The sequence below is a fragment of the Sciurus vulgaris genome, assembly GCF_902686455.1.
Source record: "Sciurus vulgaris genome assembly, chromosome: 9".
Taxonomy (NCBI): domain Eukaryota; kingdom Metazoa; phylum Chordata; class Mammalia; order Rodentia; family Sciuridae; genus Sciurus; species Sciurus vulgaris.
In genome coordinates this window covers 81,524,104-81,541,697 of record NC_136469.1, presented here as the reverse complement: position 1 = coordinate 81,541,697, position 17,594 = coordinate 81,524,104, and the positions used below count along the sequence as shown (strand labels likewise).

Here is a 17,594-nt window from a genome sequence, read left to right as displayed (position 1 = left end):
CGCGGTAGCGCGCCTGCGCGGGCAGTCAGGGCTCTGTGAGCGGTTGGCAGCAGCGCTGTGCCACCAACGGCCGCGAGTGGCGGGCGGGGCGGGACGGGTCGGGCTGGGCGGCGGCAGCACGGCGGGCTGCGGTCCTGAGGGTGTGCAGCCGAGCGGTCCAGCCCACTGCCCCGAGCAGCCAGCCGCCCCGCCCCTTCCCTCTCCCTCCTTCCCTCCCTCTCTCCCTCCTCCCGGGCTCGCGCTCGGGCGCTTAGTGAGGCGCGGGGGTGCCCCGGGCGCTCGCGGAGGCGTCGTCCTCGCCCCCGTGCTCGGGCCCGCCCCCCTGTGCCCCGCCCTGTCCCCGCCCTCCCCACCGCCCTCTGCGGGAGCCGGGCAGCTGCAGCGGAGCGGTGGAGCGGGCGGCGGGCCGGAGCTGTGCGCTCGCGGCGCGCGGAATGTGAGGCTTGGCGGCCCGCAGTACGTTCGGACTCTCGGACGGGTGAAGGGCGGCGACCCCTCGCGGACGCCCGGCGCGCGCCGGCCCGGGGACTCGCCCTCTCGCTCGCCCTTGCGCGCTCCCCGTGCCCTCCAGCGCGCCGGCGGGACCATGAAGAAGTTCTCTCGGATGCCCAAGTCGGAGGGCAGCGGCGGCGGCGGAGCAGCGGGTGGCGGGGCGGCCGGGGCCGGATGCGGCTCCGGCGGCTCGTCTGTGGGGGTCCGGGTGTTCTCAGTCGGCCGCTACCAGGTCACCCTGGAGGAGTCCCTGGCCGAAGGTACGGGCGCCCGGGAAGGCTCGGGCAGGCAGGTGAGGGAGGGCTGGGGCGTGGCGGAGCTTCTCCGGGTCCTCACTCTCTCGACCCACTCTTCTTTCCTGTTATGCCTCAATCTGCTGGGCCAAGAGGGCTCCTGGAGAGTAGCTCGGGCTTTCGTTCTTAAGAAAGGCGAGAAAAGCCCTGGCAGCTCTGATTAGGGCGCCGTTCTTTCATTACTAGTTTAAATCATTTTATGTTCTTGACGTGAGGAAATGAATAGAAGACGTCCTAGCAAGTGATGTGGTGGCATGATTGGGCCACTGACTCATTAGAGGGTCAGATCGAGCAGGAGTAAGGCTTTTACTTTGCCAGCTGTGGCTCAGGCGGGTGTCACGCTTTGGCCTCTTCATCCGAGCTTCCTCCCGCGACGCTGGACACAGGACCCTGCAGTGGCTGGTTGAGCCTGGGTTTTGCTTCTGCTCAGTCATCAGTTGAATATCAATCAATCAATCAATCAATCAATCAATCATCTATCGGGTCTATCTAGTCTTTCTTGTCCTTTCACACTTTGTCCCAATTTAGTTAAGAGGTGGCTTTGGAGAGCAGGTAAACTTGAAGCCTGTTTATCTTTGTTCCTTAGAATCTTCTCCATACTTTTCATGCCCTCCCAGTCTGACTTTTTGGTAGGTTAACTTTCACTTGTGAAGTTTTATGGTGAACCCTTCATTTTCTGTAACTAGTTAGGACAAAGGTAGAAGTCTAGTTACAGAAAAAGTTTACTCCATGTTTTTAAAACAGAAATCTAGTTTTGTATTTCTGGTATAATTAACTTGTAGAAAATACTTTCTCTTTTTTATTGCGTGCTTTGTTGACCTTGAACTATTAATTGCAAAATGATACTACAAAATAAATGCTTAAAAATTCATAAGAAATAATTTCTGTCAGTAAAATGACCCTATTAAGTTCTAAGGTTAAGAGAAAAGAAATCCGAAATAGTAGTTTTGGTTCTGGGAGACTCATAGAGTTAGACCTTGATGTACTTTGAAACAGGAGACTGAGATTTCACTTCTATTTTTTGATATGCCATAAACAAAAGTATATTAGTGCAAGAGAAAACACTGAAGATTTTTGTCTATAAAATATTCTGAAAAGAAAGAAATCAGGAATTATTCAGGAGTGGATGTCATTATTTTGTAAGTCATTGCTAAGAATGATAAGCCTAACTGAATCTTGGAGAGGTGGTAGGAGGAGTATGCTTATCTTCTCCAAAGAATGAGTATATGGTGATTGGTTTTGATAGATTTACTATGCTGTAAAATTTCCTAGCTCTTTATTACACATGAATTTCAGGTGTTGGTTTAGGTTGGGTTGTAAGTTTTAAGAACACATGGCTATGAACTAAAAGCCATATTTCTGTCTTTGAGTTGTTTTAGTATTTAATTGAAATGTAGCTTGAGTATTGTTACAGTCACTTCCTCACTAAATCCCAGACAGTTCTTTTATTTAGGACAAAGAAAGTATTGACGTTTCATACATAAAATTTTGTGTTTGTAACTTTTATCACTGCTCTAAGCATATCCTGTCCCGTTTTTAATTAACATGTAGTTTTGAGAAATGAAAACAAAAATGCCTTTCAAGAGTTTCATTTACCCACAAAAAACCTTTTCAAGCCCTCATGTCATTGTTAAGAATGTTCCACTGACTTGTTATAAATTTATCTTTTTTTTGAAAAACGAGTAATCGAGTGCTAGAGGGAAGCTAGGGTTAAAGAAACCCTTTTGGAAGAGGAACTGCCGCAGCTCACACCTCAGCTCCTGGGACCAGGCTTTTATTCTTCCCTAGAAGAGAGCCAAGGCTTAGCCTTTTTTCCCTTGTGCATTTCTTATCTCTCTAGTACATTCAACTGAAATTATCTATACTCAGTTTACTTTTGATCCGGATGGGTTTATTCTTATTTCACATCCTTAATATCTCCTCTCTATTCCAAACAAGTAAGGCCACAAGTTAGATATTTAAATACAAGTCTGGTTCACATGTAAGCATGATTAATAAGTAGTTGACTGGTTTGCCTGTCAATTGGGCCAAGTGCTTGCAAAAAAGTATTAGAATTTAGAGTGCCTGGATAGCAGAGAAATATACCACCGAATGGAAAAAGTAGTAGAAGTTAAGACAGACCAAAAAACAAACTTGGTAGATTTTACATTTTTTGCTTTGGATCTATGTTATTTAAACAGGACTAGGACATAGTAGGTGCCATGCCCTGATGTGTTGTTATGCTACTGCAAACATAGGAAGCTTATTCAGAAGGACCTTTGCAGTGTCTTTTTAGTAAATCTCTTGGTCTCTGTGTGTGTGTATTTTATATATATATATGTGTGTGTGTGTGTGTGTGTATTATATATATATAAATTAGTTGCATTCCAGAAGTTACTAGGAACAGAGTTAGTTAATAGTGAATCATTACTTCTAATGCAAATAACAGGATTATGTTCTGGTAAGCCTTTGTTCACAACATTTTTATCAACTGATTAATATAAAACCTTGCTTTTGTGAGTTTCTGTTTAAAGACATCTTATTTAATATTTATTATTGATTCATTAATATCAAAATCATTGCCAGTAGTGCTGTAATTCATGCTTAAATGAAGGTGATTTAACATGTATTTTCTCTATAAGGAATATCACTATAAGGACTCCACTTTTTTACCATTGTGCACATTTCTGCAAAAGACCACAAAAGTGCTGTGAATAATGGTTTGGGGGATTAAAACAAATTTTATTATGTAGGGGAATTTGCAAACATGCAATCCCCAAAAGTGAGGTGTAACTATTGTTATACACGTCTATGCATGTATACATTGTGTATGTAATTTTTAAAAGCATATTTTAGGGGCATGCTTATTTTGTTTTAACTAAATTGTTGGAGTAGTTTTCTCTCTGAAATATATACTTTCCACCATATTTGTTTCTAGACAATCATATATACTGTATATTTGAATATGCTGAAACTTACACTTTTTTTTTTTTTGGTACCCGGAATTTAACTCAGGGGCACTGGACCACTGAGCCACATCCTCAGCCCTATTCTGTATTTTATTTAGAGACAGGGTCTCACTGAATTGTTTAGGACCTTGCTAAGTTGCTGAGGCTGGAGGCTGGCTTTGAACTCTCGATCCTCTTTCCTCAGCTTCTCAAACCGCTGGGATTACAGATGTGTGCCACTGTGACCAATTGAAATTTGTCCCTTTTTATCTTTTTGGTTCCTACTCAGAGTTTAGAGGACTGATATTATAGGCATTTTCATGATTTTATTTTCAGGAATCTATTTTAAGCAAACCCAACTTTGGGCTTTAGAAATGAATTAGAGTTGTATGTCACTTTTAGCTTGAAATAGTGTCAAATTTTCAAGCACATATAATGGAAAATAAACTTCAAGTTTTTATTAATATGCAGGATTGGCTTCTTGTTCATGTGCATCACTATAAGAAGACCTTGTTGATAATGGAAAGGAGTCAGTTTTTGTGTAGAATACGTTTTCTAAATGTTCTTGGCACAAATGGACTTGAATAAAAGAAAATGTCAGGACCAAGAGACCAATGATAATTGGTTGAGATAATCTAATAATGAAGTTATCAGGGCTAGATAGGAATGGTACTGTGGATATGGTGAGGAAGGTAGGACTTGACTGATGTAGGCATGGGGGTGATTGGTTTTGTCAGTAATTGGAGCCAGGGATTTACTATAAACTTCTTTAAAACTCAGTTAACTGCTTAGAATGAGTGAATATAGGCTCAAAGTATTAACCATTTCTCATTAATTTTACAGGAAGGTAATAAAAAATAACATCTGATTTTGCTATAGAAATCAGAGGAAAATGATAGATTTAAGTATGACAGCTTATTGGCGAAAATCATCTGTGGCTACTAAGTAATCTCTAAGTTAATGCTCCCAAGAGAGAACAGAGGGAAGGATTTTACAGAAATATCACAACTGTTACTACTCCACAACTCTTTATTAAGTTCTTAGGTGCACCAGGCACTGCTAGGTACTACTTATATAGTGCAATTATTTTTCTGGCCTTATGAATCTTACAATCTAATGTGGAAGACAAATGTTAAAACCAAGCAAATAAAAATCATCTAGTTAATGTAGTTAAACTTGAAGAGAAATCAGGGTTTTATGGGAGAACAATTAATTCAGTTTAGGAAATCAAGAAAAGCTTTTTCAACATTTTAGCAGAAACCTGAAAGATGAGAAGAGTTAGATAAAAGTATTGAGATGTGAAGGTAAGGGTGGTTTGTAGCTTATCAGGAAAAGAAAAACATTATGTGAAGAAGAGTTTCAGGAACTGAAATATACTCAGAGCTGTGGACTGTAATGAGTGAATCAAGAGGAAGAGAGACCCAAGATGTTGAAGAGATGACCAGGGTTGGGGGCTTTGTATGCCATTCCAGTTTAGGTTTTACCTAAAATGCAGTGGGAAGATATTGAAGAATTTAAAGTGGGGCAGTGACATGCAGTTTATATTTTCATATGATCATACTGATTGCTAGATGGAAAGTGGTTGAGATGGGGATGAAATGCCGGAGGTGGATTGTACAGGGGTGTGCTTATGTAGTTCTTGGATGGAGGTACCATTTGCTGAGATAGGTAATGAACAGATTTGGTGGTGGGGGCTGGTGTTGGGAGACTAGTAGTCCACGTTTGAGACATCTGGAAAGAAATGTCAAATGGGAACTTGGGTATAGGGGATGAAGCTGTGCAGTGAAGACTGGATTTAGAGAGAGAGACACTTCAATTAGTGAGCATTTGGCTGTTATTTAAAGCCCAGGGAGAGGATGGATGTAGGGAGACAGTTAAAATGAGAAAGTGCTCACTGAAGAACTCCTATAGATCATTGATCTCAACCTTTAGTGTTTATGGAATTGTTTGGAGGATCTGATAAAACGCAGAATGCTGAGCCTGACTTCTAAAGTTTGATTTTGTCTAGGTAAAGCCCAGCTTTTGTATTTTTGCCAGCTTCCTCAATGATGTTTATGCTTTTGGTCCCAGAATCACACCTTGAAAACTACTGATTTAGAATAAAAGACCTAAGAAAGAGCTACCAGAGAGGTATGACTATCTGATGCCTAAAAACTAAGACTATTTCAAGAAGTGAAGGGAGTGAACAGTTGTATTGCTGAGAAGTCATCTTACTGGGTCACATTTTTTGGTCTGGCATTCACAGTTACCCATGTTCGCTTCTATCTTAAATCTTACCTCTGGTTGTTTGCTAGGTGAATACTGTGCTCAGTGTGCTCCACTTCCTGTTATTCCATGACTTATTCATATTTGCCTATCTGTTTCTGCCTTTGTAATTCTTGCTCCCTAACTACTGGTTATGATTACTTCCTTCTTCCTGTGGACACTTGTAGTTATTTACCTTTTCCCCCTTATCACATTTAATCTTTTGTCTTGAGATGCAATTATGTAAGTACTTAGAAACATGAAGATGGTTAATTATTGTTTCTCACCTCCCTTAGTAGATAAACTTTTTGTGGCTAGCAAGATTCTGTTTTAATTGTATTTACAATTAAATACAAGTTGTAAATACAAGTTGTCTTGCTATATATGGTTAGTCAAATACTTCTCTAAGGAAATAATGTTTGATTTTTAAAATTATCATATAGTGTTCTTTAATAAAATTTAAGACCTAATTTGCAAATTGAAAAGTATCAATGGAGGACTGTTTATTGGATCATCGAAGGTCTTATACTTAGGCCAGGGGACCCTGAATTTTCCAATTTTGGTGAAGCCAAACAACAATCAAGACAGAGTTATCATTTCAGTTGCTTCCTTTAAACAGTGAAGAAAGAATAAGTGGTGTGGGGCATGATGGCATATGCCAGTAAATACCAACTATTTGGGAGTCTGAGGTAGGTGGATTTCAAATTCGAGGGCAGCCCTGGCAACTTTTAGAACCTGTCTTAAAATAAAAGGGGGTGGGGCGTACCTCAGTGGTAGAGCACTTACCTCATTTATATGAGATCCTGGGTCTATCCCCGTGAACACATGCACACACAACAGTTGCAAGAAAAACAAAGGAAACAAACCCCCAAAACCAAAACAGACAACAAAAAACCAATCATCAAAAGGAATAACCTGAACATCCCCTTGTTATCTTAGTCAATTGACAGTATATTTTTCTTTATTCTACAGAGGTAACTGAGTGAAAAAAAAGAAAGTATTATCACATTGTTTTACATTCTGCCATTGACTTCTGACAGACTTTCTGGATGGAGAGCTTTTTGAGGGCAGAACCAGGGTTTGATTCCATATTACTCCTTCCTTAGTTCCTGCTATGTGGTACAGAAATTTTTTGTTTTTTGATTAAATTCTTAGGATACATTATCTCCTCCCTGAAACATATGTTATGAAAGATAAAGAAGGAAATGTGTGACAATACCTAATAGTGCTTTTCAAGTCTCTCAGTAAATACAGGTGAACTGTTGATTAAGATTTGGTTATAAATTTTCAGTGAAATCTGGTTCTGAAATTGTAGTAATTTGCTTTTAGATTAGGTATCACATTTATCTGAATACATACCACATTTATGTTGGTGTAAAATCTAAAACTTTTAATTAGATAAATTTTAATATTTAATTACATATAATTTTCAGGTATCGATCACCTATATGTAATTTAGACATTCATAGCAGCATATGCTGTCACAAGGAAAAGAAAGTGATTTGCAGCAAAGGGCATTACATAGAATATTATTAACACTTGCTTTCCTTTTGGGTTGTTTATATTATCATTGTAAGATTAACTCCTAGAATGTAATTTTTGATTGTCCACTGAGGTATTTTTTCTAGAGTTGGCAGTTTTATTCAAGGACAAACACTAATACTGAAGCAATTTGTCTAATTTTCAGCATTTCAAAAAACTTAGTGGAAATTATGTATTTATTTCCAATAAAGGTACTAGATTTCATTATATCAAATTTATTTTTAGCTGTAGTCACCTGTCGTTAATATTGACATTCTCAGACTAAGCAGATTGAGAAGCTTATGTGTATTTTAGAAATAATGAAAATGAATTATTCATTTATTAATGAATTTATTAGTATCTTTCATCTAGGAGCCTGTAGGACGGAATAATAGAAAAGGTCCTTGATGATAATATTGGGGAACATGCCAAAGGTAGGATTAATTCTGGATCTTCTATTATGTTCTTAATTAAGCTTGTATATTATTTGGATTTTCTTCCGTTTCCCACTTTTTCGGGTCAAAATTTGAGGCAGTCTCTTTCTATCTAATCTACCTACATATGTGTATGTATGTGTGTATGAATGTATCACAGCACATTTGGTAGTTATTATTCCAAATGATTAAAACCTCAAGTTGGAATTATAAAATTAAGAGTCCTGAATAGTGATTTCAAAGTTGCTTTTATTTAGTGGTCTGGACATAAGTTTTCATCTCCAAAGGACTACGGTGGTTTATTTCTTCGTTATATTTTCTATGCTTCTGATGAACCATTTACCTATATGGAAGACCTCTATTTTAAGGGGGGCTGATTTGGGAATGTGAGTGTTTATTGACAGCCGTTTTAAATCATTGGGTACTTAGCTAATTCAGAAATTCTCTGTGTCATCTTTATGAATGAAATCACATTCATAAAGCACATGTTTGCTAACAGTTTCAAAGACTCTAGGAATGTAGGAACTTTTCCACAGACACTTTGTTTTTGCAATTTTTGCTTTATCCTATCTAGTCTTGAATTCCAGTAGCATTAGGAGTATAGTGGGGTATAGTCTTTAGAGAGGCATTTTGTAATGCGTATTATTTTAAAATACAAAATGATTGTTATTACTGGTTTGCCCATTTTAACATTTTTTATTATTTTTGAAACAGTGCCTTCTTGGAAGCACCTGTCTGGGGAACAAAAAGGCAAAACTGCTAGTCCCTGTTCTGCTCTTAACTTGCATTGTGATATTTTGACTCGTTTCTTCAAGGAAAAAAAAGTGGTTAAATATGAATTTGTAGCACATTTTTCCATTTTAGTGTTCTATGATTCTGTCTATATAACTACTTTTTTTTATGATGACAGATTTTTATTTGCAAAATAAAAAGTTTTAACGAACAGTAAAATAAATCTATTACTATGTACCATATGATAAATGAGGGAATGAACAATTGCAACAGAGGTGTTCCAACCAACAGTCTTTTCTCCGAGCCTGACAGCAGGACTATTCAAACTGTTATCCAGAAATATTCCATCATCAAACCTATCATTTACCCAGTTTTCCACTGACCTTCATGTCAGGTATTCTTTCTTCCCCCCAACAATATCAATAATTAATTTAAATACAAATGAACTAGATGTATAATTAAAAGGTATGATTGTTCAACGTGTAAAAAAGAAAGCAGTAACTATATGGTCTATATGTATATTACACTTTAAATATCAATATACCAATAAGTTAGAAAATGGGGAAAGTAAGCAAGAGAAATCTGAAGTACAGCAATTAATATAAAATAAATTTCAAGAAAACATTTTCAGAGTTAAAGGGGAACATTTCATAATCATAATAGGGTAACTTCTTCAAGAAAGTATAACAATCTTAAATGTGTGTGTCCCTAATAACAAAATTCCAAAATACATGAAGTAAAAATTAATAAAACAAGAAAGACAAATCCACAATCATATTTGGAGATTTTAAACACCCTCACTTTGCTGGAAGGTGTAATGATATAGAAGGTTTAACATTTTCAACCACCTTGACCTACTTTATAACTACTTTTTATTGCTCCTTTTGATAGGAGAGAAGTATGGGATAGGGAGGAATAGCAATGAACCATTTTAGAATTAAAACCATATGAAAAAATGATATTCGATCATCATACATTTGAGTTCACAATGGATTAACAGTTTGTTTTTTATTGTTATAATGTAAAATTATTCCATAATCATTGGGAAAACTTTCTCAAAAGTTGCTGTGGTACTCTTTGAAATCAAGGAATAATAACTTGCATAAAATTGTGTGGCATTTCAGAGTATGATTTAGTTTCAGAAGTTATGCTACCTAAATTACTTATTCTATCTTAATACTTTGTGTTCTCTGAATGACTTATTTGTAATATACATATTTTGGAGGATATCAGGAAATAAAAGAATTTGTTTTTCAAGTTTTATTTGAAAAGAATTTATGAAGAAGAGTTATGACAATGCTTTCTTGGAGTGAGTTTATGGATAGAAAGTTTTTACCCATGAAGTGTGTGAAGGTTTTGGCACTCTTTGTTTACAGTGCTGTCAACCCTCATTTGGGTCCTTAATATATCTCTCTTAGAGAATTGCATTAACATTCAGACTGTGCTTTCAGTATCTTTCCTTGCCAAACCAGTTTTTCTATTCCTTCTAGTTTATTCTTTCTGAAATGGACTTCTTCTCATGTCTCTATGACGTGACACTGGGATTCAAGACTTTCTGCAGTGTTATTCCAACCTCCAAACTCTTAACTTTAATATAATTTTCATTCCATATGTATATTATTGCACTTATACTTGGTAATTCCTGTGTTTCTCTCATACTTTCTGCTTATGATGTGAATATTTGTGATATTCCAGACCGCCATTTACATGTTGAAATCCTAACCCCTATGGTGATAGTATTAGGAAGCAGGGCCTTTGGGAGGAGGAGATTAGGTCAAGAGAGCATGAATCCTCATGAACGGAATTTAAGAATCCCATAGACCTTTTACTCCTACCATATGAAATTACAGTGAGAAGAGGTCTATGAGGAAGTGGGTCTTCACTAGAACTGAATCTGTCAGCTTCTTGATTTTGGATTTCCTAGCCTCCAGAACTGTGAAAAATAAATTAATTGTCTACATGTCACCCAATTTGTGCCTTTTTAAAAACTAAGACTTTTTCCCATTCTTAATTTTTTGGCTTATGTTGTTACATTTGTCTAGAATGGAGACACCTGCCTCCCCCACTCTATTGAAATTGGGTCTTGTAGGATACACTTAAAATAAGTTACTTTTTTTGCAGTCTTTATCTGTCCATGAAACCCTTTTTGCTACCAAGTGAGTTTTAATAATACCTTCCTTTGATGACATTTGTAGCAGCTGTTCCTCATAACTGGTATCTTATACAGCTTTGTTTTTATTCCAATAAAATGCAAAATTTAATCCCTTTAAGATTTGGTTTGTAATCATCTATTATCTCTTGCAGTGCTATTACTCATGGTAGGTATTCAGTATATTACTAAGAGATTAAGTCTTGGAATTTAAAAGCAGTCAGAGGGCCTGTTAAATATTACTGTAAAACAATTGAGTAGCAACTACATTTGACATATCCCAACTGTCCAGTTGATGTGTAGGAGTTGTTATTTGGCCTGTGTGAGTGTGTGTTTATGTATTTTGTGGTGCTAGGGATTGAACCCGAGGCCTCACACATGCTTTTAGTACATACTCTACCACTGGTATACCTCCAACCCTAGATTGTTCTTTTATGGAAACTAAAATAAGGACATATTTGATAATTAGGTACAGTAGTACAATGGATGAAAAATATAGCACCAGACTTAATTTTGGATTTCTAGCCTATTTTATTTGTTATGATTATATGTGTTATCTTTGTTTCATAGGTACTGCATTGTGCTTCTTATTAGGTATAGCTCTTAAAATGTGCTTGCTTGAGTTCCCTTGAGCTGTCTTATTACTTCACTAAAGAAAGTCACTTCTGTAGGATAGAGAGGAACTGAGTAGATCTAAAATGTTGCTTTGGATAACTGATCATAAGAAACTGTTTTGGGAATGTTCAGCTGCATATGGCTTTCTGTTGAGTGGCAGTGCCAAGGCTTATGGAATGATGAGTGTCTAAAAGAATGATGGATTATGAAGAACATGAATTCATGTCTAAGAATTTGAGGGAAGGGGCTAGGGTTGTGGCTCAGTGGTAGAGCGCTTTGCCTGGTATTTGTGAGGCACTGGGTTCGATCCTCAGCACCACATATAAATAAAATAAAGGTATTGTATCCATCTACAACTAAAAAAAAAAAAAAAAAAAGAATGTATATCTTTATTTAAAAAAAAATAGAGTTTGAGGGAAGAAAACAAGTGACAGTTAATTTTGGGGTCCCTTCTAACTGGTCTATGTGATATGGAGCTACTTATTTTGTAGGTAGAGAGGCATTGAGTTTGCTTTTAGATTAGGAAATGTATAAGCATGTCAGAAAAGTTAGAGGGTAGTAAATCAAGTCTTTTCAGTATTGTTAATAGCTAGTTATCACCTTGATGTTCTTTTATTCCTTTGTTGGTTCCCTGGAAAAAAGGGTTCCAACACACCACTTCCTTTGCCTAAATGCTGTCATTACTTATTTTCCTTAATTTTTGGTGGTAGAATCATTGTTAGAGCTGGGTGGAGATTTTACATACAAATATTTTCTTGAGAGTAAGATTGTCAGTAGTTATAGTGTCGATTTTACTATTCATTCTGGAATCATTAAGATATTTGAACTAAAATAGTGAAATATTTAATAGTGAAATTAACTGAATCTTCTCAGTACTATTTTTCTAGGAAGTAGGATTATGTGTTACTGACTGTGACCCACTTTTTCATTCTCTGGCCTGTATCACACAATCTCTTCTACTGAATATTAATGGTCTATTCTTTGTATAGAAAAAAAAAATCTTATGCTACTGACTCCTAATCAGTAGAACACATGCTTTGAGTTATTTTTTTTCAGAAGTAGTGTATGTGTGTATGCTCAACTGTGCAAAGACTTGATGCTATGCTTCTGTGATCAGTAACAGAAATTTGTGTGTACAGTAATGTGAATATCTTAAAAAGTCTATGTGTGTGGTAAAGCTGATAGGCTGAAATTGGAATTAAACTACATCTTTAGTCTTATTAGCTTGATAGTTTGGTTAATTTATTCAATCAACCCAGTTCAAATTTTAGTGAATAGTGAACTGGATGGCTGAATGTTTAGTATTTTTTCATCTTTTCAGAAAATATTGTGTATATACTTCAAAGGAGAAACTCTTTAAGAATATCGACTCAAATTGATAGTCATTTTAATTTCTAATCCAGTTAAGGAGGTATTATGGATTTTATTGTTTTTCTTTAGAAATGGTGCAAGTGGTTTTATTTTTTTAAATATGTTATTGTTTATGATACTTTGTGTATCCAAAGGGAGTGCTGTAAGTGAGCTCATTAGAGGTATGTGAATCCTCAGTGTTCAGAGTTGGATGTTATATAACGTCCCATAAATTTTTAGCAGGAGAAGCTCCTATTTGGAGATTAAAGATTCAGTTTTGTTCTTGCCATTAGAGTAGTGGCCATTTTTTTTTTTTTTTAGTAAATGCTATGGGTACTTTTAAAAATTGTGGGAGACCATTATGGTTAGTGTGAGGTCAATTCTGTTGTTGTTTTTGCTCTTTGTAAGACAATGGGAATGGTGGGAGGTGGGTGGTGTACCGGACCTGAATTAAATGTAGGACTTCTCAACATCCTTCAGAAAATAACCTAAATATATTAACTGAAACTGAGATTATTGGATTAACAGTCTTTCTTTTAAAATGCTAGGACTTCATCAAACCTCCCATAATTGTAGTGATTTTTCAATTTTAGTTCCTTCATTAACTTTGGAAAGGTGTAAAGTAAGATATGAAACCAAGTCACACTGTTAATGTTGGTTGTAGAGAGTAGAACTTGGGTCTTATGATTTTGATCTAGCAGTCTTTCTAATACATGTGTGGCCTTTTAAATTAGCTCCTGTACACATAAAGGCAGTGCTTGGCCTTTGATTGAGATGGTGACTTGAAGTAGACCTAAGAGACTAGGGTACTTTGAGTAACTTGGAGGTAGGTGGAGTATTAATAGGTGCTTGAGGTGAGGTAGTCCAAAGCTTTTTTGCCTGAATTTCAGAGTTAAAACTGTTTGCTCTTTCTGAAGGCCATCAAATCATATGTACTATAGCTTTTGAGTTAAGATATGATGATGATGGTGATGATTGTGCAGTGTTTCTACAAAATGAACCCAGGGGCAGTCCACCACTAAACTATATCTGTCCTCTTTTCTTCTTTTGTGTTTTGAGACAAGGTCTCTCTAAATCATCCAGACTGGCCTTGAATTTGAGATCCTCCTCTCCTGTCTCACTGGGATTACAGGCATGTGTTGCTTCACTCAGCTAGAATGAATAAAGTTTAAAATCTCAGTTTCCTTAGAATTAGTATATTGCCTCAGTCTACAGAGGTTCTGTGCTAAGTGTAATATATTTGTGAACTGTAAAGTAAGTAGCATAGCTTTGGTTTTATCTAGTGTAGCAGTATTTAGGACCTGCTCTATGGAGGAAGGAAAGGGAAAAGAAGAAGAGAAATATCTGAGTTCTTATCCCATACTTTTGTTTCCAGTTCAAGGTTATAGGAATTTTAAGATGTGGAGTCTGATGGGCTATCATATTGTTTATCTTTTTGCATTTTATTTAATGTTTGTGCTACATTTGTTTAAAATAAAAAGACAATAGAGTTTCAAACTTATTTTACTACATCACAGCACATTTCACCTAAACCTGGAATGTTAAACATTCAAGTCTTTGCAGTGAAGTAAATTCTTATGACATCATAAAATAATTTTCCTAAAAATAACAAGACATTGTCTTCTGTGTGTACATTTAGCCACAGATGCTTGGGAGGCTGAAGTCAGAAGATTCCTTTAACCCTCAGAGTTTGAGGTTTGAGGCCAGCCTGGGCAGCATAGCAAGACTGTGTGTGTGTGTTTGGCGGGGGGGAGGGAGGGGCAGGAAATAAGTAACAACGTGATATTACTTCTGTGTTACTTCTGACACATGCAATTAAAACGTCAAAATAGAAAATAGAGTGGTTCTTAATTTATGATTTAAAAACATTAAAGGATAATATTTCTAATATTTTTCAATATATGGAATCAAGAAGCATTTGTCCATTCTGTATTTTTCCAAGTGAAGAGATTTTTTTTTGTTTTTTTTTTTTTACTTTTGTAGATCAGTAACAAATTTCTCTCCCCTCATCTAATATGTCTTTCTCCTTTATCTCCAACTTTGGAACTGTCCATCTGGTTACCTTTTGCCTTATTCCTTTTTCTATTAATCTGATTTTTCTCCTATTTTCTTCTTGTTCCTTAGTACTGTATTCAGTTATAAACATAAATAAAACTGTTAGGTGATCTTTCCTTCCTTCATTGACTTTTCTGAAAGAATGGGTTTCATTAATGACCCTTTGAGGGGTTCTGTCAGCTAAAAATTATTTTCATAATAATACTGACACACAATTGCCATTTGCACTGCTAACACTTTAGCACAAATCAAGGCAGTTGGCACTAAACTATATTCTTTACTGTCACATGTACTCAGTTTTAAAAAAAAGGATCATTTTCTTAAGAATAACCTTGATAAATCTGTAAAATATTTCAGTAAACCTTGAGTACATATCTTTTTTTGAAATCACAATTGAGGTTGAATTATACATAATACACAATTTATCATTTAGTTATTTTTAAGTGGCACTGAGTACATTTGTATTGTTGTGCCTTTATCACTGTCCAGTTTTAGAAATTATTCATCATAAACTGAAACTCTGTGCTCATTAAACACTAACTTCTCATTTCTTCTTTCCCCCAATATCTGATAACCACTAGTCTACCTTCTATCTGAATAGGACTATTCTAGGTACCTTACAGAAATGGCAAACGATATTTTTCTTTTGTATGTGACTTACTTAGCATGACGTCTTCAAGGTTCATCCCTGTTGTAGTTTGTATCAGAATTTCATTTTAAGACTGAAAAATATTCACATATATGTATATATGTATGTAGTAATGTAATTCACTTATCTGTTCATCTGGACATTTGGATTGTTTCTGCCTTTTGACTGTTGTGAATAATGCTTCTGTGAACATGGGTTTACAAATATATATTGAATCCTTGCTTTCATTTTTTTTTTTTTTGTTATATACCCTGAAGTAGAATTACTGGGTTGTGTGATTATTCTGTTTAAAATTCCTTTTTTTTTTTATGTACTGGGGATTGAACCTCCACCACTGAACTACATTCCCCAGCCCTTTTTATTTTTCTTTATTTCAAGACAAGGTCTTGCTGACTTGCTCAGGCTGGCCTTAAACTTCACAGCAATCCTCCTGCACAGTTGGCATGTGCCACTACACCCTGTTTAATTTTTTCCTGAAGAACTGCTATAGTGTTTTTCACAGTGACTGTACCGTTTACACTTCCACCAGCAGCTCACATGGGTTCCATTTTCTTTACATCCTTGTCTCACCAGTATTCATCAATTTTCTGTTTTCTGTTTTTTTCCCTAGTAATAACCATTCTAATGAATATGAAGTGGTATCTTGTGGATTTTGATGAGTATTTTCCAAGTGATTGGTGATTTTGTTCTTATTGACCATTTATATCTTTCTTACATCTTATGTAGAAATGGGAAATATACATAAGCTGCTTCCCACCTTCTACTGAGTATTGAACCCAAACCCTAGCACATGATAGGCAAACACTCTTCCAATGAACTACATCCCCAGTCCCACATAAACCACTTTTGCTGCATGATGAAGCATGATAAGAAGTTGAGGAAAAACACTTGGAATTCCATTTTATGGAATATCTTTTTTTTTTTTTTTTTAAAGAAGAATGGTTGACAAATTATGATTATTCAATTTAGACTTGGGTATTTGGCAGACATTTTCTCAAATGATGAAGAGTGTCACTTCAAGGAAAACAACTGACAGGTGTTACTAATGTTGGAATTTGAGCTTTCAAACAATTATAATTTTGGAAAACTTCTTGTATTTGCCATTGTGAACTTGACAGACTCCCATTATTTTAAAAACTTTTTGAGGGGATAAATGATGTTAATAAATTTGATTTTTTAAAAAATTGTGTAATGAAAGGTCTATATAGTTCAGTGAACTGATTGTTTTCATTGTAAGATGTTACAAAGTACAAGACTGACCCATGGGTATTAATGGTAATAGTGCAAAAAATTCAGCAGTGTGGGTGTATATGCTATATTGTGACAAACCTTTAAGAAACCACTAATTGACATGTTTTGCTACAGAAAAAAAAAAGAATGGAGTATCTATAGTTACTTGAAGAGACTATTAAAATAACTTTCACCTTTCCTTTTACTTATCTATGTGAAGTTGAATTTTCTTCAGAAGCTTCATTTGACCAAAATAATATATTGAAGATTTACTTTGGAAGTAGGTATAAGTTTTTTATTAAACTTAAGTATTAAAAACTTTGCAGAAATGTAAAAAACAGTGCTATTCTTTTGTCTCAATTTTTGCTTTGGAAGAAAATAGTTCTTTTTCATAAAAATATGTTGACACCTAATGAGTATTAGTTTAAATGAATTAATAAAACATTCTCAGTTTTTATTTCTAATATAGCTAAGTGTGGATTGATAAAATCCATGTAAATAAAAAGCCTCTGGGTTGTTCAATAGTTTTAAGAATGTAAAGGAACCCTGAAATCAAAGGGCTTGAAAATCTCTTGGTCTACTCTGTATAGTAGAGTAAAACTGTCTAATATAGTAGTTGGTAGCCATATATGACTACCTAGTACTTAAAATTTGGCCAGTCTGAGTTGAGATGTATAGTATGTATAAAATGTACATAGGATTTCAAAGCTTTAATATGAAAAAAGAATGTGAAAGACCCTCCCCACCCCCATATACCTAAATATGCTTATTTATAGTACTTGGGATTGAACTTGGGGTCTCAGGCTTGCTAAGCATGCTATCACTGAGGCACACCCTTAGCCCCTAATGTTTTTATCATAGTAATTGTATGTTGAAATGATAGTTTGTTGGATATATTAAAGT

The 17,594-nt window shown here is 36.1% G+C and overlaps 1 protein-coding gene across 3 annotated transcripts in view; it reads left to right on the top strand.

The window, feature by feature from the left end:
- The first annotated feature begins 252 nt into the window (after window positions 1-252).
- The window catches only part of BMP2K (BMP2 inducible kinase), a 150,844-nt gene continuing 133,502 nt past the window's right edge, over window positions 253-17,594 (top strand). The window contains exon 1 of one of the 3 annotated variants that reach the window (XM_079152938.1): window positions 253-752. In XM_079152938.1, the coding sequence (XP_079009064.1) occupies window positions 587-752 (166 nt within the window). In that variant the 5' untranslated portion in view covers window positions 253-586. The remainder of the gene's footprint in view (window positions 753-17,594) is intronic. The other 2 variants (XM_079152939.1, XM_079152937.1) reach the window with 2 other exon arrangements.